Genomic DNA, 22,937 nt, shown 5'->3' with positions numbered 1-22,937 from the left:
CTAAAAATACACTGTATATGTGACAGTGTGACAGTCATACTGTGACAGAGGTTGGAGGATCGAGTCCCGTTCGGACCAACTTCTGTCATTGTGTCCTTAGGCAAGACACTTCACCCAAGTGGTGTGTGCGTGATGATTGGTGGTGGTCGGAGGGGCATAGATTGGCATTAGCTAATGCTAATAATTACACATAATACATATTTGACCCACAATTAAGTCAATAGCAGAATAAACCACGCTTACCGATCAGGAACAGCATCCAGTCCATCAGCACATAAGGTCCTCTGCTCCTGACTCCATGAGATCTTCACTCGGTTCCACGAACCGCTCCGGGTCCGAGATGCCTCTAGTTTAACTTGTACAAACATCCGCTGTGTCCTCGGTCGCGTACTTCCTTTGTTTTGTCCGTTTCGTCATGTTTAAAACGCAAAACTGCCACAAAACAGTGCGTAAAATTACGCAATTACGCGGGCATAATTTTATGCGTGGATCTTTGGCCGAGGGCGGGCCGTCGAAACGTTAAGGGGTTAAACACTTAGCATCATTAGCGAGTCTTCACTCCACATCGGTCACATCGGCTAAAACACTAGGAGCGGGACATGAGGAGCCTGTCAATGACGTGGATAAGCTGCGCAAATACGTATGTGAATCACATAATTGGCTGGAGCAGCTCGTCCCCGGTCACACTCACTGTCTCACATTGAAAAATAGCGCAGAATGAATTGTTGTGTGTTTATTTTTTCAATTCCGGTTCGATTTTTTTTGTGCGCAGCACAGATTTTCTGTGCGCGGAGACCGTGTCAGCGGTGTGCAATTGCGCACACACGCAGCTTAGAGGGAACAGTGGTTGTCACTATACACAAAATTCAAGCTTGATTTTGATACAAAGGAATAGACTTGATACTATATACCGAAACCACAATGATAATAATAAAAAAAAAAAAACATGTTGAAAATCAATACACTGTGATTTTCCACTTTAAATGGTAGTACTTTGTTTTCTATTCCCATGTGGCCTTATACCTGTGTAATCCCTCAGTATCCAGTAGGTTCCATAGTGATCCATGGGTGTATACTAGTCTTATACTTGTTCTGATACAGCTCATGATCATTTTAAAGATCTTAAAGAAACGTTCATTTCTGTCCTATCAATGTGACTTTTTTAGTATCAATACCTGTGAACGGTGAGTATCTAGTTTTGATACTAGTTTTAGTATCAGTTATAGTATCTGATTTTCAGTACTTTACCTAGCGTAGAAAAGTGTCTTGGTTTTAGTGTCATTCTACATATAATTCTGAACATGTCAAGTATATTATTGTGTGTATAATTATAACTGTGTATATAATTGTTGAAGGATATTTTTGGATTCTTAATGTTATGTTTGGAATGTTATGGCCGATAATTGAGGCATTAACTTCAATATTCTTTGTTAAATGAACCAATGGGTAACATGTCCAGACAGAAGCCGTGTGAACCTGACTGAGTTCTGTTCACATTTCTCACCTGTATATTATATCACTGGGACATTCCTTAAACATTAAAACACAATGATGATTTCAAACTGGTGCATTTTAAACAATTGGCCAAAGGTGTGACTGCTCTGCTAATGGAAGGGAAGCAAAATTCCATTACGCAAGGATCAGATCTCCTCTATACAATGGTGTTGTCTACTACAACATTAATGGGGTATTAAAGGGGTATTAAAAAGGGGGTATTTGACTTCTATGGGGTGCTGAAAAGGGGGTATTTGACTTCTAAGGGGTGCTGAAAAGGAGGTATTTGAAATCTGTGAGGTATTGAAAAGACGGTATTTGACTTCTATAGGGTATTAAAGAGGGGGTATTTTACTTCTTTGGAGTATTAACTGTAACACATGACATATTTAGATTACCATGTTTTCTTTTTTTTTGTTTTGAAAATGGTATATGTGCCCAAAACAGCATATTAACCCGTTTACCTCTGCCGGCATGTTTTTGATGAGGGAACAACATTATAACATGGTAAAAAGCTAAAAAAAAATACTCCTCTTTAAATAAATCCATGAAATGGAGTTGACAGATGAAGCTAAATATGTATTTTTTTTAAAATGTTGTTTTCTTTCATTTTTAAGTTAACATTCTGGAAATGACCACAGATGTGGCCCAAACTGCTCAAATGAGCAGCAGCAATGTCTAGCACAAGTTGAAGGCATTTAAATGGAATCTATTTTTCACTTTCATATCTCTTTATTTGCACAGAGAGAGCTGAATGAGAGACCTGACTCTTTCATGAGAGCCCTGTTCAAATACAGAACAATACAAACAAAAACAAACAAAACTGCATAGGTTTATTTAAAACATTAAAAACAGGAGCAGGTGTGATTATAAATGTTTATCTCCAGATTATTAAACTTCTGCAGTGGCACCAATCTATCCAGTTTTACATGACTTTGAAATGTATTTCATTTTTGGGAAGCAAAATAGCCGAAAGCTTTTATTCTTCCATTTCAGTTCTAGTGCAGCCAGTTTTTAGACAATTAGGAGATCTTGGATTAAAAGTTCCCGTATCAAAGTGAGAAAATAAAAAAAAAATCTGTATTAGTAAACAGAATTTTATTGACTAAAACTCCAGTAATATACAGTTAATATGTGAAACTTGGAGTGTGAGTCACTTTGAGTACGGCTGAAGTCTGCATGTAGATTTTAACCAATATTGTTTTTGGATCTTATCGAAACATTCAGTGGCTTTATTCCCTTTTTGCTATCTTAATTACTTTTGTTCTGGTCTGGCCAATTTAAGACATTTTTTCATAGTAAAAAATATAGTTATTAGGGGTGGAATGAGACATGTTTTTTTGATAGTGTCAGTTCAGTTTTATACTGACTAGATTTGATTTGATTGATTGATTTATTTTTGTAGCCTTCATTGTAGTTCTGCTTTTTTGTCCAATGGCTTCTTAAGAAGGTGTATCTCGACATCCCTTTATGTCCAAGCCAAATGTACACACCTGGAAAAAAAATCTCACAAGATCATTTTTCAATAAGATAAGTCAAGTCATGTCTTACGAAGTGTGACCTGAATTTAGCTGAAGTCTGGACACTGGACACTGGATACTTGAAGGGTTAAAGGCTGAAAGACTAAACCAGATACAGGCTCATCCTAAGAGAGACAGTCCCACAGCCTCCTGGAAAACCTGGAAAGCCATTGAAAAAGTTATTAAAACTCTGGTTCTGGAGGAAGTCATGAGGAGCTGGAGGAGAGAAGACGATTACAGTCTAATAGGATCCAGTCTGTTCTATATAGATTGCCTCAGGAGGCTTAGAAGACTCAAGTACCCACAATACTCTGCAACAAAATCAACTACACTAGGAACTGTATCAAATCATGGCCTGATTATGTTTTAGAGTTGATTAGATGATGTATTAACATTACTTTTAGTTTGATTTTCAATTAGATCTATTCTACGAACTGTTCTTTTTCAGATCTTTAACCATTTTCTTCTCATTGAGCCTCTGAAGTTGTATTTGGAGTGATTCACGTTTGAATAATCAAACAAGTGAAGGTGTAAACGGGGATATATCAGAGCAATGAAGTCTTGAATGCAGAAGAATAAAGATGAAACATGCATGAATCACTCCAAATACAACTTCACAGGGTCAATGAGAAGAAACGACTAGACTAGATAAAGACTAGTATATTGGGTCGATATTTAGACTTTTTAGCATGTCGCTCTCGGCCTGAAATCTCCAGCATTGGCCGATATTTTGTTTTGACCTGCTGGCTAAAGAGTATACAAAAGCTTTATATTAATAGTTTGGTGTGAAGAGATAAGTGCGGGTGACTTTGTTGTCCATTTAAGTTATCAAATTTTGAGAAAATTATCAAAAGTTTATCGGCCATCGATTTCTCTGGTTTCTAAACAATCGTATTAGTGATGAAAAAAGAACTCATTGTCTAGAAACAACTATAACAGGGTTAAAAGTTCTGATGGTTTTGCAGAATGTGTGTGCTTTAAGATAAATAAATGAACCAGAACAGTAAATGCCATTGTTCAAAAGGGTGTATGGTATGTGGTATGGTTCATTCTGTACCCTACTTTCCTCTGAGCTGTTAACATCATGAACAGCCCCTGACTCCTGACCTCAGATCAGTCCTGTTTATGCAACACTCCGGATCATTTTCACGTGTGTCAGGCTGAGGCAGGAGCTGGGAGACACAAGACTCCAATATACTGCTAATGTGTCCATGGGCAAAGCACTTCACCCTCAGCTAGGGCTGAACCATTGTGATCAGATTTGAGATTTATGTTTTAATACCAGGATTTCACATTTTAACCAAATCCAGAAGAACTGACAAAAAGACTGAAATCTGAACTGACAAACTATTGCAATAATCACATTTCAGAACATGTTTGTACAGATCTTAACTACAGAGTTAACAATTTTTATGCAGAATAAGACCCCATGGAGACACAGGGAGGGCATCTGACACACTGGGACATTCCAGAACATGGTTGTACTACTCTAAACTATAGGGTTAGCAGCATTATGGAGAATAAGACAGGAGGTTTTGTTTGTGGAGGGAGTTATGGTTCTTAAAAATGTGTTTTATTGTTAACCACTCTGCCACTACCACTATTTTGCTAATCCATTGGGCTGTTGGTTTGAGGTTAGCTTGAGTATTAGAGTTTGCGTAAGCCCTGTGAATATGAAGTTAAAGACATGTGTTTTTGGTTGGCATAAATATTCCTGATAATGGTTATTCAGTTACTAAATTACATCTGTATCCATCCAGTCCATAAACTGTGATGAATCTATTTTAGATTTCAGCCTTGGATGTGTGGATTAGTGAAACGTTTTACTGTATTTTGATTGGCGCTCTCTGTGTGTGCAGGTGAGAAGACTACATGTTCCAGAATCCCTAGTGAGCGACTGCGCCTCCGCTCCATCCCATTGGTTGGATGAATCCCAAAAAGTCAGAATCCTGAGCTGTGATTGGGCGCTGAGCCAGACGCGGCAGCCAACGGGGAGCCAGGTGAGTCATGTGACCAGGCAGAATTCTGAGCTGTGTTTGACCGGTTTATTTTTTATTCAAACTGAGACATTAAATTGAATTGGTTAAAACATGTGACTACATCAAATAAAAGTCCATCTGACAGGCTAGACTAATATTACAAAAACGGTTAACATCATTATATATACAAGTTCATAATTTAAGTTTGTGGTTCAACACGGGCACCAGATTTGACATACGTAGACGTAATTCCATAACAAACATGGCAGCCATAATGTGAACAAGGAATAGCACAGTAGATGAGGTTAATAAAAATAAATGACAACATGACTGATGTATCCCATCAAACCAAGTCAGGATTGGAACATATGAATCTGTCTCATGCACTTCAAGCTGCATTGCCTGGATTAGAAACAATAAGTTGTTCTGAATTGACAGGGCCTTTAATCTAAAAAGAATGACTATTTTTAGCTTCCAGCTTCAAATTTTTACCATTTTGTTGTGAATCTTCTGATAAAAAATCAGGTCCATCTTGTAGTGGTAATATTCACTCTTGCTCTTGTGTCACCCTTGCTTTTGTGTTTAGAGCCAAAATGGCGGACGTGGACCCCGACACTCTGCTGGAGTGGCTGCAGATGGGGCAGGGAGATGAACGGGACATGCAACTCATTGCTCTGGAGCAGCTCTGTATGTTACTGCTGATGTCCGACAATGTGGACCGCTGCTTTGAGACGTAAGGCCACCATGTGATATAGTACAACCTCTGATCCTCTGCATCCTCTCCCCCTCTCCTCTGTATCCTCTGCTCCATCTTACCCTCTCCTCTGTATCCTCTGCTCCATCTTACCCTCTCCTCTGTATCCTCTGCTCCATCTTACCCTCTCCTCTGCATCCTCTGACCCTCTCCTCTGCTCCCTGTGACATTCTCCTGTGCATCCTCTGACCCTCTCCTCTGCTCCCTGTGACATTCTCCTGTGCATCCCCTGACCTTCTCCTCTCCTCCATTGCTCCTGTACATTTATCTCTCCTCTGTTGCAGCTGTCCTCCTCGCACCTTCTTGCCAGCGCTGTGTAAGATCTTCCTCGATGAGAGTGCTCCCGATAACGTTCTTGAGGTGACGGCTCGGGCCATCACGTATTATCTGGACGTGTCTGCGGAGTGCACCAGGAGGATTGTGGGAGTGGAGGGAGCCATCAAAGCCCTATGTAACAGACTGGTGGTGGTGGAGCTGAACAACAGGACCAGCAGAGACCTGGCTGAGCAGTGTGTCAAGGTATGGAGGCAGAAAGTGGAGAGTGTAGGGAGCAGCAGACATGAGGATCTTTGACCTATGAGTTTAAATCCCCGGTGCCTCCTCCAAGATGACACTTTATCCCATTTATATCCACAAGAGACCAAAATGATATTACTTCCTTTCTGGTTTGAGCTCAGATTTTAGCTTTTTGGTGCTGGATATTACAAATAGATTCCACCATATTGCTGGGTTTCAGATGACATAACATTCTACAGGCCAATCATATTTAACACAGATGGAGCCACTCAAATGAATCTTGTTCAAACAGATGTTGTTGTAACAGTGAGTTCTTGGGTCTAGTCTCTAATAGAAATGATCAGGGTCAACATTTGTGTATTTACCTTTTGGATATTTCATGGCAACGTACAATGTAATCAATAGAGAAATCTGTCTCTGCCCCGTCTGGAGTATGACATCATCACATTCGACAGTCTGAAACCCACCCATTGGCGAATTATTGTCGGCATGTATTCTGGTTCTGTCCCGCTCATCTAGGCATGGGAAAATACTGAAAATTTGTGCCAAAATAATTGCTATTAATGATAATGTTTTGGTGATTATTAATCCATTTTGCTCATGAATATGTATGGTGTTCTGTTTAATGTACAGTACACCATTGAACTGTTATTGTAGTAAAAACAACAAAGATCTAAAAGAGAATGGCGATTAATTTCTTGTTTTTGTTCATGGCTGATGGCGTTTGTTTAGAACCCAGACGAATCAGTGCCCGATATGTTGGGCTGATTTTCCTCACATGACCTAATTTAGTACAAACTCACCCATTTTACTACAAACTAGATAAGAGAGCTGTGTAGTCCCATTTTTGCTGTACCTTTTTGAAGTTAAGTGATCAAATAACACTATGCAGTTATTCCTTATGTATATTTGGGCAGCCGGTTGGTAAAATGGTAAAATACATGGGCCCGATATATTGGTCTATCTCTAAGGGCGATTATCTTTGGAATATTCAGTCAAATTGTGATAATGGCTACATATCGTTATTGTCTACCCTTTTTATTGTAATAAATTGTTATAGTTTAATATCCTTCTCAATTTCTTTTTCTTTTTCTCTCTCTCTCTCTCTCCCCCTTTCTCATTCTTTGTCTCTCTCTTTCTCTCTCTTCCTTTCTCATTCTTTCTGTCTCTCTCTTTTTCTCTCTGTCTCTCTGTTTCTCTCTTGTTCTCCCTCCCCCACCCCTCAGGTGCTGGAGCTGATCTGTACTCGTGAGTCCGGAGCAGTGTTTGAGGCTGGAGGTCTGAACTGTGTCCTGAGCTTCATCAGAGACAGCGGACACCTGGTCCACAAAGACACTCTGCACTCAGCCATGGCCGTCGTGTCTCGGCTCTGCAGCAAAATGGAGCCTCAGGATTCTTCACTGGAGACGTGTGTGGAGAGTCTGTCCAGCCTGCTCAAGCATGAGGACCACCAGGTAACAGGCAAACTACAGGCACATGCATGTTTACTTTAGCAACAGTAACAGTCATGCACAGGTTTAAAATAGTCTGCTCAAGCACAAAGAACACCAGGTATCAGTAATATACAGGTAACGGTTTAATATAGAGTTTACTATAGAGTCCAGCCTGCTCAGGTATGAAGGTCATCAGGTAACAGGGGTTTGATCTAGCAATATATATTTGGCATTGATTTAACATATTGTGTTAGAATTGTGCCTGTGCAATTCAAATATTTGAACTTTGGGCTATTTAAGTTATTACAAAGATGTGCTTCTACTCCTCATGTCTTCCCTCTTTCATTATTAAAGTAAAAGTATGATCAATTTGGAAATTGCATTAATTTCCCCAGAGACACAGTGACAGAAAAAATGTGATTTGGCTTTGGTGATGAGCACTCAACCAGATGTCCCTCTCACATAAATCAGAAAAAGTACTTTACTGTAACTCACTCTCTCTCCCCTCTCAGGTGTCAGATGGAGCCCTGCGCTGCTTCGCCTCTCTCGCTGACCGGTTCACTCGCCGGGGCGTAGATCCAGCTCCTTTAGCCAAACACGGCTTGTCGGAGGAGCTGTTGTCTCGGATGGCTGCGGCCGGAGGTGGCGCCCCCTCTGGTCCGAACTCTGCGTGTAAACCAGGCCGGACATCCACTGGAGCCACTGCCTCAGCCCCAGACTCCAAACTGAGCAACCAGGTGTCCACTATCGTGAGCCTGCTGTCCACGCTGTGCAGGGGGTCTCCTCTGGTCACTCATGTAAGTACAAGGACGGCAGATATGCACCATATTTATGTTCACTAAATATAACCAGAGAAGCTATGATTCTGATAGAAAATAAAAGTGTATGGGCATGTAAAGTAAAACATTTCCTCTAAAGTGTGAAGAAAGAAAAAAAGATACTGTCATTGTTGGCATGTTATATCAATTCAGAATAACAATTAGAGTTCAAACACAATTGTTTTTTTGTTTTTTTGTTTTTGCCAAAATCATGCAGCGCTCCTATTGTTAAATTATTAATTTCATTTCTACTTTGTTTTAGGAAATGTGGTTTTATCTTCAAAAGAACGTGTGAAATGTAATACGAAAGATGCTATCTTTGATCAAATTGGTTTATATTTTTTATGATCCACTCTAGTCTTCTCTGTTAATACACACATCATATAAACTAGGGATGGACGATATATCAGTTCCAGTATCTGCCGATCTACGCTCAATACCGATATTTGACTCTGATTATGTGTCTATAAATTACACAAACATGTAACTAATTATTTTATGTCCCAGTAAATACGTTGTGTTATTATTACAAAAGAGAAGTTTGTTTTTGATCATTACTTCAACAAAGATACTTTTGTAGACTTTGCTATAGATTTTAAAACATCCATATAGGCCCTCCCTAACATAAAACCCCTAACTGACCTCCACCCTGGTTTCTCCTCAGGACCTTCTCCGCTCCGCTCTGCCTGACTCAATGGAGGCAGCTCTGGGGGGAGATGAGCGCTGCGTCTTGGACACCATGCGCCTTGTGGACCTGCTCCTGGTGCTTCTGTTCGAGGGGAGGAAGGCGCTGCCCAAGTCCACGGCCGGGTCCACGGGCCGGATCCCGGGTCTGAGAAGGCTGGACTCATCTGGAGAGAGGTCCCACAGGCAGCTCATAGACTGTATCCGAAGCAAAGACACAGATGCGCTCATCGATGCCATTGACACTGGAGGTACTGGGGGTCTGGGATTTTATTTGTAACTGGATGCCTAACTTCCTTACCAAGTCCACCATTTATTCTGCCTGGTGGTATTTTTTATCAATCCATAGTTTATTTATTCATCAGGGACAATGTACATAAAATATTAATCAACACAAAAGAGGAAATATGTTTGTTCAGGTTAGAGCAAAAATGGATTATTTCCACCTGCTGTCCCTGAACAGGCTGATGTCAAACTAAATATATTGGCTTGTACTCCATTTTTAAGTTTTCGAACAGCTGAAGTCTTAAATTTAAGCTGTTCCAAAACTCTGCACTCAAATGTTTTACCTGCTGTTTTTTTTCCAAATAAATAAAGTACATGGTTATAGTTTTGACAATTCTTTGACAAAGTTTTTCTTTTTGTTTGCAGCGTTTGAGGTGAACTTCATGGACGACGTGGGACAGACACTTCTAAACTGGGCCTCAGCTTTCGGCACACAGGAGATGGTAAATATCAGTTAGGGGGATAAAGTCATGGTTTGGGGGCAGCAGTTAGGGCGCCATAGGCAGTTTGGGGGCCCCAATCACACTTTTGGAGCCACAGTCACAGTTTGGGGGCCACAATTTCTGTTATGGTGTATCTTTATTTCAGGTGGAGTTTCTGTGTGAACGTGGTGCAGATGTGAACAGGGGTCAAAGGTCTTCATCTCTACACTATGCTGCCTGCTTTGGACGACCGCAAGTGGCAAAGGTACCACTTCCCCTTCAGTTTGACTCTTCACATGTTTTTGTCTAATTTAACCATGTTCTCCTCCATCAGACTCTGCTGCGTCACGGAGCAAACCCCGACTTGAGAGATGAGGACGGGAAAACTCCTTTAGACAAGGCCAGAGAGAGAGGACACAGTGAAGTGGTGGCCATCCTGCAGTCTCCAGGTGTGTCTCAGTACTGTCCTCCACTTACACTGCACTTCTAGACTTAGACTGTACTGTCCTTTATACTGAGCTCTTTGGTTGAGGCCTAAATGTCATGTAGATTTGATTATAGTTCAATCATGATTCAATTAAAATGTGATCTATTGCTCAAAGATTAGGGCTGCACAATTTTGGAGAAAAAAAATCTAATCGCATAGGTGGAGCACAGTGGCTGAATGCTTGGCACTCTCACCGGGTTCGATTCCCAGGCCTTTCTGTGTGGAATTTGCATGTTTTCCCTGTATCTGGGTGGGTTTCCTCCATCAACCGAAAACATGCACATGTCAAATATTACAACTGATGTAGTCCTGACCAAGACTAGGTCTGGAGATGAGCGCTCCTGACTGGATGCTCCAGCTGCACTGAAAAATGGGTAAAATGCAAGTTTAATCCAGAGACACTGAAGAATGGGTCAAATGCAGGGACAGATTTCCCTACAGGGACAATAAAGTGCACCTTACCTATTTAAAAATGTCTCCAAAAAGAAAATGGGACATTTTGAATCTTATTTGTACATGTATTAATTTAGGAGACTGGATGTGCCCAGTGAACAAAGGAGAGGATAAGAAAAAGAAGGATGTGAAGGAGGAGGAGGAGAGCAGTGAGCCCAGAGGAGATCCAGAGATGGCTCCTCTATACCTGAAGAGACTGCTGCCTGTGTTTGCCCACACCTTCCAGCACACCATGCTGCCTTCTATACGGTAATATACTGTTTATATAGGATAAAATACTGCTTGTATAAACTATACTGTACTATACCCACACCATGCTGCCTTCTGTTTGGTACTATACTTTTAAATACTATTTATATATGCCATACTGTAATGTACCCACACTGTTCTGCTTTCTATGTGGTAATGTACAGTTTGTGTATACTCCATAAACACTGTTATTTGGTAAACTACATTAATAGTTTTTGCCATATGCTGAGTGTATATACAAGTTGCTGCCTTCTATAAAGTACAGTACTGTATATCAGTGTTTCTTCTGGCCCCAGAGGCTTGGTGTGGCTGACATTTGAGTGCCATGTGACGGGGGAGTGGAGTGGATTTATCACAAGGGTATTTTATTAGTTCATTATTCAGTCAAATAATGGGTCCATTCAGTTATTTCCAGTGATGTCATATTGCGCAGAGTACCAGCCTTACTTCCTGATTCTGTGCTAATTAGAGTTATAATAGATTTATAATTAGGTGCATACACACAGCGGTCTGATTCTTGTCCCAAAGAGCTGCTTGTGTAATAGATCTGTGCTGGGGCAGAGTTTGTTCCACTGCATGGAAAAATGGAATACAGTGGATTTAAATCGACTAAATGAAGATTAATGAAGTTTGCACAAGCACATCATGCCAGCAACACGCGGTCTCACCTGGCTCCTCATGGTTTACTTTCTAATGTCTAATTTGTCTTTATATGTTGTATTCAGGAAAGCGAGCCTGGCCCTGATCCGTAAGATGGTGCATTACAGCAGTGATGTTCTTCTGAAGGAGGTGTGTGACTCTGAGGCCGGACACAATCTGCCCACAGTGTTAGTGGAGATCACTGCCACCGTACTGGACCAAGAGGTAAATATCCACACTCTATACATGAGTTTGTAAAGGGGGGGCTCATTCAGAATATATTTAAAGGTGGAGAATGTTTCTGGCTGGAATGGTCCACAATACAAAATTAAAGTAATAACAAAGGAAAAATCTCCCTTGACAAGAAAAATTACACATTGCACCCTTTTAACCCAAGTTTGCACGTTTCTTTTAGATGTATTTTTACTGTAGCTTTTATTCTTGTAGTTAATATTTTTTCTTAATTCTTTGTTATTACACATTATCATTGAGTTGTGCTTTCAAGCAATTTGTTGCCATGGTGTATGCTCCAAGTACCAGGCTCTTGAAACACTGCAAATCAAATCTTCCACTAAACTGCCCTCTCACGCCTCTTTCCTCTCTGCTTTAGGACGATGACGACGGGCACCTCTTGGCCCTGCAGATCATCCGGGACCTGGTGGACAAAGGTGGGGATGTGTTCCTAGACCAGCTTGCTCGCCTGGGGGTCATCAACAAAGTGTCCACTCTGGCCGGCCCCACCTCTGATGACGAGAACGAGGACGAAACAAAACCTGAAAAGGAGGAGGAGAGCCAGGAGGACGCCAGGGAGATTCAGCAGGGAAAGCCCTACCACTGGAGGGACTGGTCTGTGATCCGGGGGAGGGACTGTCTCTACATCTGGTCTGACGCGGCCGCTTTGGAACTCTCCAACGGATCCAACGGATGGTTCCGGTTCATCCTCGACGGGAAACTGGCCACGATGTACAGCAGCGGGAGTCCAGAGGGAGGGTCAGACAGCTCTGGTAAGAACATCAAGATATGTAATGTTATAGAGTATAGTTTACTGATCAAGATCCTGACTCAGATCTGGACCTAACCAAAGACTGCTCAATTATAGAAAAATAAAATCTATGTAAATATAAATCTATTTAGCCTTACGAGCCTCATTTAATTTAACAGAATTAACTTAATCATCTTCGATTTGTTCACTTTCATTGTTTTTGTAACTGATTTTAATCTCTTATATGCAGGTCTGTCACGATAACACATTTTGAAGTTCGATGTTTGAAGTAAATATAGACAGTAAACTATAGTATTGAAACTCATTTATCCAACTTAAAACAATAACCCAAGAACAGATTTATACCACAAACTATTTTAAATCTACAATATTGTTAAAAAAAACCATGAGCTACAATGAATACATAGCAGAATGAAACACTTTAGTTATTCACTCAACCTTTTACAGCTCAAATATGATCATAGAGCCAAAAAATAACCAAACATATGGTTCCAGCTTTCATATATTGAACTGTGTATGTGTCTTTTGCAACTGAAGTACCCAACTTTTTTGTCAAATGAGTAAATTCTGTTCAAAGTGTATTGTGAAAGCAGAACTTGAAATTCACACATTTATCTTTTCTATTGGAAACGTGTTGCAAAGAGGCATGCTGATTGGTTGTGCAGTGGCATTCCCCTCTACTTCACTGTTCCGTCTGAACAAAGCTGTTGTAAATCTGTGCTAGTGGCCAAATAAATATCTGTTAATTGTACCTAATGGTTTGTGAGAGGTGGGAACATGTTAGAAAGATTTAAATAGACTTTCTCCCGTTATGGTTAGAAAATCAGATGGCCCATATTTAAGTACTAGGCTCACATCCCTTTACCCTCTGCCCCTCAGAGTCCCGTAGTGAGTTCTTGGAGAAGCTGCAGCGCGCTCGGTCTCAGGTGAAACCGGTCACCTCCACACAGCCCATCCTCTCCTCTGTGGGTCCCACCAAACTCAGTGTAGGCAACTGGTCCTTAACCTGTCTGAAGGAGGGAGAGATTGCCATCCACAACTCTGACGGCCAACAGGCCACAATCCTGAAGGAGGATCTACCTGGGTTTGTGTTCGAGTCCAACAGAGGGACAAAGCATTCCTTCACCGCAGAGACCTCACTTGGTATGTCTAAGAATAATTAATTAATTGGTTTATTAATCCTTGTGCTGTCACTATGACTGTTTGGACTACCTGCGTTTTTGGTGTATTTGACCTTTTGATGTATTTGACCTCCTCAGGCTCAGAGTTTGTGACTGGCTGGACAGGGAAGCGCGGGCGGAAACTGAAGTCAAAACTGGAGAAGACGAAGCAGAAGGTGAAGAGCATGGCCCGAGAGCTCTACGACGATCATTTTAAGGCTGTGGAGAGCATGCCCCGTGGAGTGGTGGTGACACTGAGGAACATCTCCACTCAGCTGGAGTCTGCCTGGGAACTACACACTAACAGACAACAGGTAAGATACTGCTACTGCAAATACTACTATTCAACTGGAGTCTGCCTGGGAACTGCATACTAACACAGAACAGGTGCTACAATACTGCAAATATTCCTGCCAAATACTTGAAGAAAATGACCAACGTTGGCTACCAAACATGACGAATAATGAATAATTAAGACCACTATGAGATTTCTGATTTAGTCCATTTGACATTAGTGCCTCGAGTTAACATACAAGCTCAAATCTGTGTCATTTAGATCTTTTCAGTTAAAGCCACAGTATGCAACTTTTTAACCTTACAAATAAAAGCAATGAAAAAAGTTTTTTTTTTTTTTATTATTACACTAAAAAACTTATAAATAAAAATGTGTCCTTACTATGAGATCTTGCACAGACCACAGATCTGGCTCTTTGGCTTGGAGGAGAGCCACCTCCTGGTTGTTTTCATGGAAATGTTTCTTTGGCTATAAAATTCCACAATATAGTATAAAACTATTGGCCAGATTTGTATTTTCATGGAATCATGCAGTTGTCACCTCCAGAAAGTTACATACTGTACTTTTTAAATTGCATTGGTTTGTTCAGGTCAGACATGTATGTAGTGATTGTCCAAATGGTGCTAAACCTTTAAGGGTACTGTAAATGTTCTGTCATGGGGCTTGCTCAGTTACCACCCCTTCTGGCTTATAGACTATTGATTCACAATAGGCACTTTCCATGCAGACTGTTCTGTGTGTTCTAAATGCACATGTTAAACGTGTGCTGTGTCCAGTGCATTGAGGGGGAGAACACATGGAGGGACCTAATGAAGACAGCTCTGGAGAATCTAATCGTGGTGCTGAAGGACGAGAACACCATCTCCCCCTATGAGATGTGCAGCAGTGGACTGGTGCAGGCCCTGTTCACTGTGCTCAATAATGTGAGTGCACACAACTATACTGCAGCCACCATCTAACCAACCATCTACCGTGAATTAACATGTATTTACTGATGCTTTTCTCTATTTTAGAGCGTAGAACTTGACCTGAAGCATGATTGTAAGCCTTTGATGGAGAGAATTAACGTCTTTAAAGCTGCTTTCAGTGAAAACGAAGATGACGAAAGGTAAATATCTCACCAAAAGTGCACAATAATAATTCCATTTAATTCACCTCAGGTTTAGTTTGAAGTGGAATGTGGCTATATTATCAGAGATAGTAATGTTTGTATGTTCTCTTTGATCAGTCGTCCTGCTGTTGCCTTAATCCGTAAACTCATTGCGGTTCTGGAGTCAATAGAACGTCTACCTCTGCATCTGTATGACACACCTGGATCCTCCTACAACCTACAGGTGACTTAACACAAAACTAATGTAGCATCTCTTGCAGCAGCTAATCTGGCTGCTGTGATACTCAAGGTCAGAATTACAAATATGGAACTGAGCTCCAAAGAGCCAAACACTAGCAATGGTGGTTCAGCAGGGGACGGGTGCTTAGCAACGCTGTCAAGCAACCACTTAATGCTAGCTGGAACGACCTCAGTGATATTGTTCATATCTTGATTTGGGGACAAAATAGTAAAATAAAAACCCCGATCATGTAGAGAGGTTTGGGTTAATACAAACATTTTGGACTAAAATGTAAATAAATAAAATATTATATTACGCACAATGTATATGTATGTATACATATAGACATGCATAGACATGCATGGATATACACAGACACACAGTCTGGCGCTGCAGTGTTGTGAGATTTCTGTGTGGTTCAGATTCTGACCCGGAGGCTGAGGTTCCGACTGGAGCGGGCCCCAGGAGAGACAGCTCTGATCGATCGGACCGGACGCATGTTAAAGATGGAGCCCCTTGCCACAGTGGAGTCTCTGGAACAGTACCTACTCAAGATGGTGAGTTTATACTGGGACTTGGACAGTAGAATGCGCATTACAATATAATAACAAACAGGGTAAAAATGGTAATAAAACAAAGAGGTAATGGTAACAAAGCAAAAGACTTAATTGATCTTTGCCCTGTTCCAGGTGGCGAAGCAGTGGTATGATTTTGAGCGCTCGTCATTTGTGTTTGTGAGAAAACTGAGAGAAGGTCAGAGCTTCAGCTTCAGACATCAGCACGACTTTGACGAGAACGGGCTGATCTACTGGGTCGGGACCAATGCAAAGTGAGACTACAAATACAATACTGTTCACTGTTTCATAAATGTAGCCCATATTCATTCTGTTCGTTGCTGTAAATCATACATCACACACATGCATAAATCGGATTATAATTCCCCCGTACAATCCCCTGTCTCTCCTTTAGGACTGCTTATGAGTGGGTGAACCCCGCAGCTTATGGTTTGGTGGTGGTGACTTCCTCTGAGGGCAGGAACCTCCCATATGGTCGCCTGGAGGACATCCTGAGCCGTGACAGCTCCGCCCTCAACTGCCACACCAATGACGACAAGAACGCCTGGTTCGCTGTCGACCTGGGACTGTGGCTTGTTCCATCAGCCTACACGCTCAGACACGCCAGGTGAGAGTCTCCAACACATCTCTGTATGAGACAGGAAAAGAATAAGGATGGGTGATACATTGACTCCATTATCGATGATACTGGATGGTTTGAATCAGTGCAATATTAAAAAAAGAAAAATTAGCTGATATTTGGTACCAATATTTTTGTTTCTGTGCCCATTGTTTTGTATACCGTTGTACTGACAGAACACTTTGTTGAGTTTAAGTTTGTGTCAGACTCCTCATCAGAGGCGCTTTCTTTTTCTCTCCTTTGCCCCTCCCTCCCTCTCTCCCTGCCTCTCTTTCAGGGGTTATGGGCGCTCTGCTCTGAGGAACTGGGTCTTCCAGGTGTCGAAGGATGGTCAGAACTGGACTACTCTGTACACACACGTGGACGACTGCAGCCTCAACGAGCCTGGGTACAATTATACATTTTAGACTGTTTTAACATTAAAGGCTGTATATCTGATTCTAATGATGCACCGATCCAATACTAGTATCGGATATCAGCGCTGATATTGAAACATTTACTTGAGATATCTGCTTCCAAATACCAGTTTAGAAGATACCCTTGTTGGATGGATAAGTTCATGTAACAAGACTATTGACTGGTTGTAGTCGGCCCAGTTTGAATTTCTATTTATGCAAAGTTCTGTCATTACACAGGAGATGAATAACTTCTGCAGAGCACATTTGGATAAGTTTTGTCTTATTTTAGTTTTATTGTTTGCATCAGTCTACACTAGAATTGGCAGATCCTTAAAGCTATACTATTGAAATTGGCATCGGAACTGAAAAAGCGAGACCGGTGCATCCCTGCTCTAAACTGTCCCAGCTCTGCTTTGCCCCCTCTCTGTGACTCTGGACTTAACCATGATTACCTTTGTTCTGTCTCAGCTCCACAGCCACGTGGCCTCTAGACCCTTCCAAAGAGGAGAAGCAGGGCTGGAGACACATCAGGATAAAGCAGATGGGGAAGAACGCCAGTGGACAGACACACTACCTGAGCCTGTCTGGACTGGAGCTGTATGGGACGGTGACCGCGGTCTGTGAGGATCAGCTCGGTCAGTCTGTTATAAATGTCACTTGAAACGACAGCAAATATTTAACATGTGCAACCTCAGGCATGTTTTTGATGAGGGAACAATATTATCATATATTTTATATAGCTTAATTTACACTTGTATCATTTATTTACTTGCTCTGAGCCTCAGAAATGACTCCATTTCAATTTTACCCAGATTGTTATGTCAAAGGTAGAAATCCGGAGGTCACCTGTAACGTGTTTTAGTCTATAAATAGTGAGACACTGAGCATTTCTGCTGTCAAGTTGCGTTATATTAGTTACTATGTGTTACTAAAATAGCTAGCTTTTGCTTTTATTGTTTCCACCGTAATTACCACCATTTCAAGATTTTAACACCTGTGCTTTTGCCCCACTTCCAGGTAAAGCGGTGAAGGAGGCGGAGGCGAACCTGCGCAGACAGAGGCGATTGTTCCGCTCTCAGGTCATGAAATACATTGTTCCTGGTGCTCGAGTCGTCCGAGGAATCGACTGGAAGTGGAGAGACCAGGACGGCAACCCACCAGGAGAGGGCACTGTGACCGGAGAGGCCCATAATGGTACGATTTACTCAGACACTGCTCTAACAACACCAGGAGAAGGTGGTGTTATAGGCTTTTTTTATACGCAAGGATTAAACAACCAGGAGCAAAACACCACTCCTCTGCACGTCATGGTGTTCTAGACTCCGCGTCAGTTAACTAATCCACTTATACCATGGTCCCTCAAACTGAAAATAGTTCATTTTTATATTCTGGTGACCTTTTGTCTGTCTGTTGATGTTCAAGGCTTTAGTCATTTGTTTTAGTTGAGCTACTGCTTGGAGAGACAAGCTTCATTTGTTTACCCGTTGCTATGTTGTGATATAGAACAGTGATTAACTGTTGCTGGAACTACCTATGCAGTTATACAAAAATAATGCATGGCAGTTAGCATTAAAATTGTCACTGACCATGGTATAAGTGTATTTATTTATACAAGTATTGCGCTCTTCCAAATTGTCCCAGTCTTACTGGGTAGCCCCAGTAGAGGTCAGTGGTGCAGGGAACTAGACAGGAGGAATCAAACAGGTTTTGGAGCTCCTTTGTCCCTATGCTGCCCGTGAGTGCAGGAGGGGGTGCTATGGATCAAATTGTAGGAGGCGCGGGACTGTAGAAGGCACTGGACACAGAGCAGTCATCTGTACTGCCTCCTGTGTTCGCTCTGTGACACACAGGTGTTTACATGGAGCAATGCAGACTCGAGAGCCCATTCTTTTTCCATTTCTTTTTCCTGTCGCTTGCATTTTTTAATCAGAATTTAAAGATTTGAAAAGTTTTAATTCAGGAAAAACTCAAATCAGGATTCAGTTTGTGATTCATGATGAAGCTTTGCATTTGTCACATTATCCTGCTCTCGCTGTGATCAGTTTATCTGTTTCTCTCTGTTCACTCCACCTGGACCAAAACAGCACGACACACATTTAAAATAGACCAAATATTCAGGAACGTTTAAGATGGCAACATAAACCACAAAGGGTTTTATACAGACATGAGTCCAAACGGATAAAGTAAAGATACTGCACTTGTAGAAAAGCCATTAATAATGGTCCCACACTCACAGGTTTGGTTTATAAGTCTTTTAGTCTTTGGTCCAGTGTGGTGTCTTCAGCCCTCGCTCTCATCTCTCTTCTCCTCTTCTACCCATTCTCTCCTCCTTCTCTCCTTTCTCTTCTCTTTATTTCTCTCCTCTGTACCTCTTTCCTCTTTTCCTTCTCTCTCCTTCCCACTTTAACATCTCCTTTTTGTGCTCCTTCTCTCCTCTTCTTCTCTCTTTTATCTCTCTCCCTCATCTCTGCTCTCCCTCTCTTTGTGCCCCCCTGTCCCTCTTTTATCTCTCCTCTGTGCTCTGCTTCTCTCCCACCCTCTCTTTTCTCTCCTCTTTGCCCTCTGTGTGTTCCCTCTCTCCTCTCTATGGGGTCGCTCATCTGTGCCTGCCTTTGCTTCTCTCTTGTGTCTCATAATTTTAGGCTGGATTGATGTAACCTGGGACTCTGGCGGCTCTAACTCATACCGAATGGGCGCAGAGGGAAAGTTCGATCTCAAACTCGCGCCGACCTTCGACCCTGAGTCTCCCAACACCAAACCTGTGTCCTGCGTTCACGTTTCAGGCCCGTCGTCTGCCTCCACCTGCCCCCAGCAGCAGCAGTGGAGCAGCCTGGTCAAAAACAACTGCCCCGACAAATCCACTTCCTCCTCGGCCGCACTGGTGGGCGGGACTTCCTCTCAGAGCAGAAAGGGTAGCAGCAGTTCCGTGTGCAGCGTGGCGTCCTCCTCCGACCTCTCTTCCTCTGCACTGGGTGGGCTGCTTCCCGGGAGCGTTAGCGGATTACGCCTGGAAACGAGGCGGAACGAAGGCCTGCTATTGGACCAGAACACTTTAGGGGGTGGGGTGAACACGTGTGATGGACAACAACAGGAGCCAATTGTGGTCCTTTCTTCGGCTGTGGAAGCGTCTACGAGTTCGACGAATGCGGAAACGGGAACCACGGCGACGGCAGCTAACGCAGATGCGGCTATCTCCATGGGACTGGTTAGCGTGAGCTCCCCCGATGTAAGCTCTGTGTCTGAGGCCTCTAGTAAAGACGCGCCCACCCCCCGGCCCCTCTGCTCCGCAACTAACGCTAGGCTATCCGTTAGCTCGCTGCTGGCTGCTGGAGCGCCCATGAGCTCTAGTGCCAGCGTGCCCAATCTGTCATCCAGAGAAGCCAGCCTGATGGAATCTTTCGTGAGGAGGGCTCCAAACATGTCACGCACAAACGCTACGAACAATATGAACCTGAGCCGAAGCAGCAGCGACAACAACACCAACACACTGGGGAGGACCGTCATGAGCACCGCCAGTGAGTATCTGTACAGTCTAAACTATTACAAGTCTGACAAAGCTGTCAACAAAAAAATAAATCAAATATTATGAAAACAACATGAATACACATCATGAGCTCTGTCAGTAAAAGCATGTGGTTTGGAGCAGACGGACCGCCGCACTCAGACTGCACACGGTGCAGCTGCGACTGCAGCGTCGGACCGCTTTTATTTGTGGTGTGATGTTTTTGAGAGTTGCACATTCGAGAAAAGGTGTTTACGCGGTAACTATTCATTTAGTAAGGAAAAAGGCTAGAATAGACTCCCAACATAAAGAATCCGGAGCGCCATGGCATCTCCGCCAGCACCACCTTCACCGGCATCATCAGAGCTCCTCGTTACTTTTAATTATTTGGATACTTGTGGCCATCGGAACGGAGCTGCCCCATGTGCAGTCTGAGCCCAGGACTATTAACTGTAAATGTTTGTGTTTGTTTGAAATGATTGAAACACATATTTTTCTTTTATTAAGAAGGAATAATTCCAGGAAATACTGCATTTCCTTGTATTAATCATTTGTCATATCAGCCCTAACCCTGAGTGCATTTTACCAGCTCACACACATGTTGCTTCCCTCCTCAGCGTCTCCTCTGATGGGTGCTCAGAGCTTCCCAAACCTCACCACCACTGGCACCACTTCTACAGTTACCATGTCAACATCCATCGTCACCTCCTCCAACAACGTTGCCACAGCAACCACCGGCCTGTCTGTGGGGCAGCTCCTTAGTAACACCCTCACCACAAGTCTCACCTCGACCAGTAGCGAGAGCGACACTGGCCAGGAGGCGGAGTTTAGCCTCTACGGTGAGTCAGAGGGAGGGGTTTAGCCTTAGGAGGTGGTGTTTAGTCTGTACGAGGAGTCAGAAAGGAGAGTTTAGCCTGAATGTTAATTTTGACAAGATATTAAAATTTTTAGCCTTGTTTTAGTTCACTAAAATGGCTAATTAATTCTACTAAATCCTTAATAGTTTTCAGTATAGTCTCCATTCTTTCCTTTCATTTGGTTAGTTTTTATTATTCAACAAAAATATCAGGAGAGATATTTTTGTGGACTAAAGTACTAATTCTAATTATATGTGAGTCGTTATTACTTTTTAGTTTAACTTTCTCTTTATTGCTCAGACTTCCTGGACAGCTGCAGAGCTAACACGCTATTGGCTGAACTCGATGATGAGGAGGATCTGCCTGAGCCTGACGATGATGACGATGAGAATGAAGATGACAACCAGGACGAGCAGGAGTATGAAGAAGTACTGGTGAGTAACACTACAAAAGTACAATGCTGCTGCAGCTACTACAGCTGCTACTGCAACTGGTAATGATTCAACTATTAAAACCACTACAACTATTGTTACTACTGCTGCTACTGCTTTTACTGCAAATACTTGAACTACTGCTACTACTACTGCTATGTCAACTGCTAGTATTACTACTGCTACTGCTGCTAGTTCTGCTGCTACTAGAACTCATACTCAGGAGTACTTGTAAATTAGAAATTTGAATATGCAGAAACATTAAGGTAACACTGAAGGTAGTAGCTGTAATCCCTCTGTTATCGTGTAGGAGGAGGAGGAATACGAGACCAAAGGCGGGCGCAGACGGACGTGGGACGATGACTTTGTTTTGAAGAGACAGTTCTCGGCTCTGGTCCCAGCGTTTGATCCTCGACCCGGACGAACAAATGTGCAACAGACCACTGACCTGGAAATCCCCCCTCCAGGTAAATGCGCTCTGTAATGATTAAATTATAGAGGGTTAGGCTAGACACACCAGTTTGTCTGGGATTTGCATCTAATTGTAGAACGTTTTATTGTCTGAGAATCAGGATGCACACCATCACATGCTAGCTAGCTTTACCATCACGGCAAAACTCTGCACTGGTCTGTAAAAAGTGCTTATAAACTCATTGTGGTGAATAATTAGAATGCTCAGAATAAGATAAGTGAGGAATAAATTTGGACCACAGCAAATTGTCTTAAAATGTGAAAAACAGAAGTAGTTCATTTTAAACAGAGAAATACTTAAAGGCAGTGTGCCTGATTTTTCCTGACGTTTTCCTTGTTTTCAGGAACACCGAGGTCGGAGGTTCAGGAGGAGGTGGAATGTGCTCCGTCTCCTCGTCTTTCTCTCACACTCAAGGTAAGAATAAGATATTCTAAATTATAGGGTTTCTCACAATATTGTACAGTATCATTTCATAGGAGTCACAATTCAATGCTTGGCAATATCAGAAATTATACCCCTCTACAATAACGACAATGCACAAGACAAAGGTCCTTGGATATT

General features: G+C 42.2%; 1 protein-coding gene across 3 annotated transcripts in view; it reads left to right on the top strand.

Moving 5' to 3' along the window:
* The window catches only part of hectd1 (HECT domain containing 1), a 34,960-nt gene that overhangs the window by 2,893 nt on the left and 9,130 nt on the right, over positions 1 to 22,937 (top strand). The window contains exons 2-29 of one of the 3 annotated variants that reach the window (XM_033988564.2): positions 4,874 to 5,014; positions 5,582 to 5,726; positions 6,032 to 6,266; positions 7,490 to 7,717; positions 8,209 to 8,493; positions 9,179 to 9,449; positions 9,850 to 9,926; positions 10,072 to 10,170; positions 10,240 to 10,354; positions 10,923 to 11,094; positions 11,820 to 11,958; positions 12,344 to 12,737; positions 13,616 to 13,879; positions 13,996 to 14,210; positions 14,968 to 15,114; positions 15,205 to 15,299; positions 15,420 to 15,525; positions 15,945 to 16,079; positions 16,212 to 16,351; positions 16,492 to 16,704; positions 16,994 to 17,104; positions 17,583 to 17,749; positions 18,132 to 18,308; positions 19,757 to 20,629; positions 21,234 to 21,455; positions 21,774 to 21,907; positions 22,215 to 22,371; positions 22,720 to 22,790. In XM_033988564.2, the coding sequence (XP_033844455.1) occupies positions 5,587 to 5,726; positions 6,032 to 6,266; positions 7,490 to 7,717; positions 8,209 to 8,493; positions 9,179 to 9,449; positions 9,850 to 9,926; positions 10,072 to 10,170; positions 10,240 to 10,354; positions 10,923 to 11,094; positions 11,820 to 11,958; positions 12,344 to 12,737; positions 13,616 to 13,879; positions 13,996 to 14,210; positions 14,968 to 15,114; positions 15,205 to 15,299; positions 15,420 to 15,525; positions 15,945 to 16,079; positions 16,212 to 16,351; positions 16,492 to 16,704; positions 16,994 to 17,104; positions 17,583 to 17,749; positions 18,132 to 18,308; positions 19,757 to 20,629; positions 21,234 to 21,455; positions 21,774 to 21,907; positions 22,215 to 22,371; positions 22,720 to 22,790 (5,382 nt within the window). In that variant the 5' untranslated portion in view covers positions 4,874 to 5,014; positions 5,582 to 5,586. Of the gene's footprint in view, positions 1 to 4,873; positions 5,015 to 5,579; positions 5,727 to 6,031; positions 6,267 to 7,489; positions 7,718 to 8,208; positions 8,494 to 9,178; positions 9,450 to 9,849; positions 9,927 to 10,071; positions 10,171 to 10,239; positions 10,355 to 10,922; positions 11,095 to 11,819; positions 11,959 to 12,343; positions 12,738 to 13,615; positions 13,880 to 13,995; positions 14,211 to 14,967; positions 15,115 to 15,204; positions 15,300 to 15,419; positions 15,526 to 15,944; positions 16,080 to 16,211; positions 16,352 to 16,491; positions 16,705 to 16,993; positions 17,105 to 17,582; positions 17,750 to 18,131; positions 18,309 to 19,756; positions 20,630 to 21,233; positions 21,456 to 21,773; positions 21,908 to 22,214; positions 22,372 to 22,719; positions 22,791 to 22,937 lie in introns of all 3 variants that reach the window. The other 2 variants (XM_033988565.2, XM_033988566.2) reach the window with 2 other exon arrangements.

Source organism: Periophthalmus magnuspinnatus, chromosome 22 (genome assembly GCF_009829125.3).
Source record: "Periophthalmus magnuspinnatus isolate fPerMag1 chromosome 22, fPerMag1.2.pri, whole genome shotgun sequence".
Lineage (NCBI taxonomy): Eukaryota > Metazoa > Chordata > Actinopteri > Gobiiformes > Gobiidae > Periophthalmus > Periophthalmus magnuspinnatus.
Note: the sequence above shows the minus strand (reverse complement) of the source record. Positions and strands in the feature narration are given on the sequence as shown.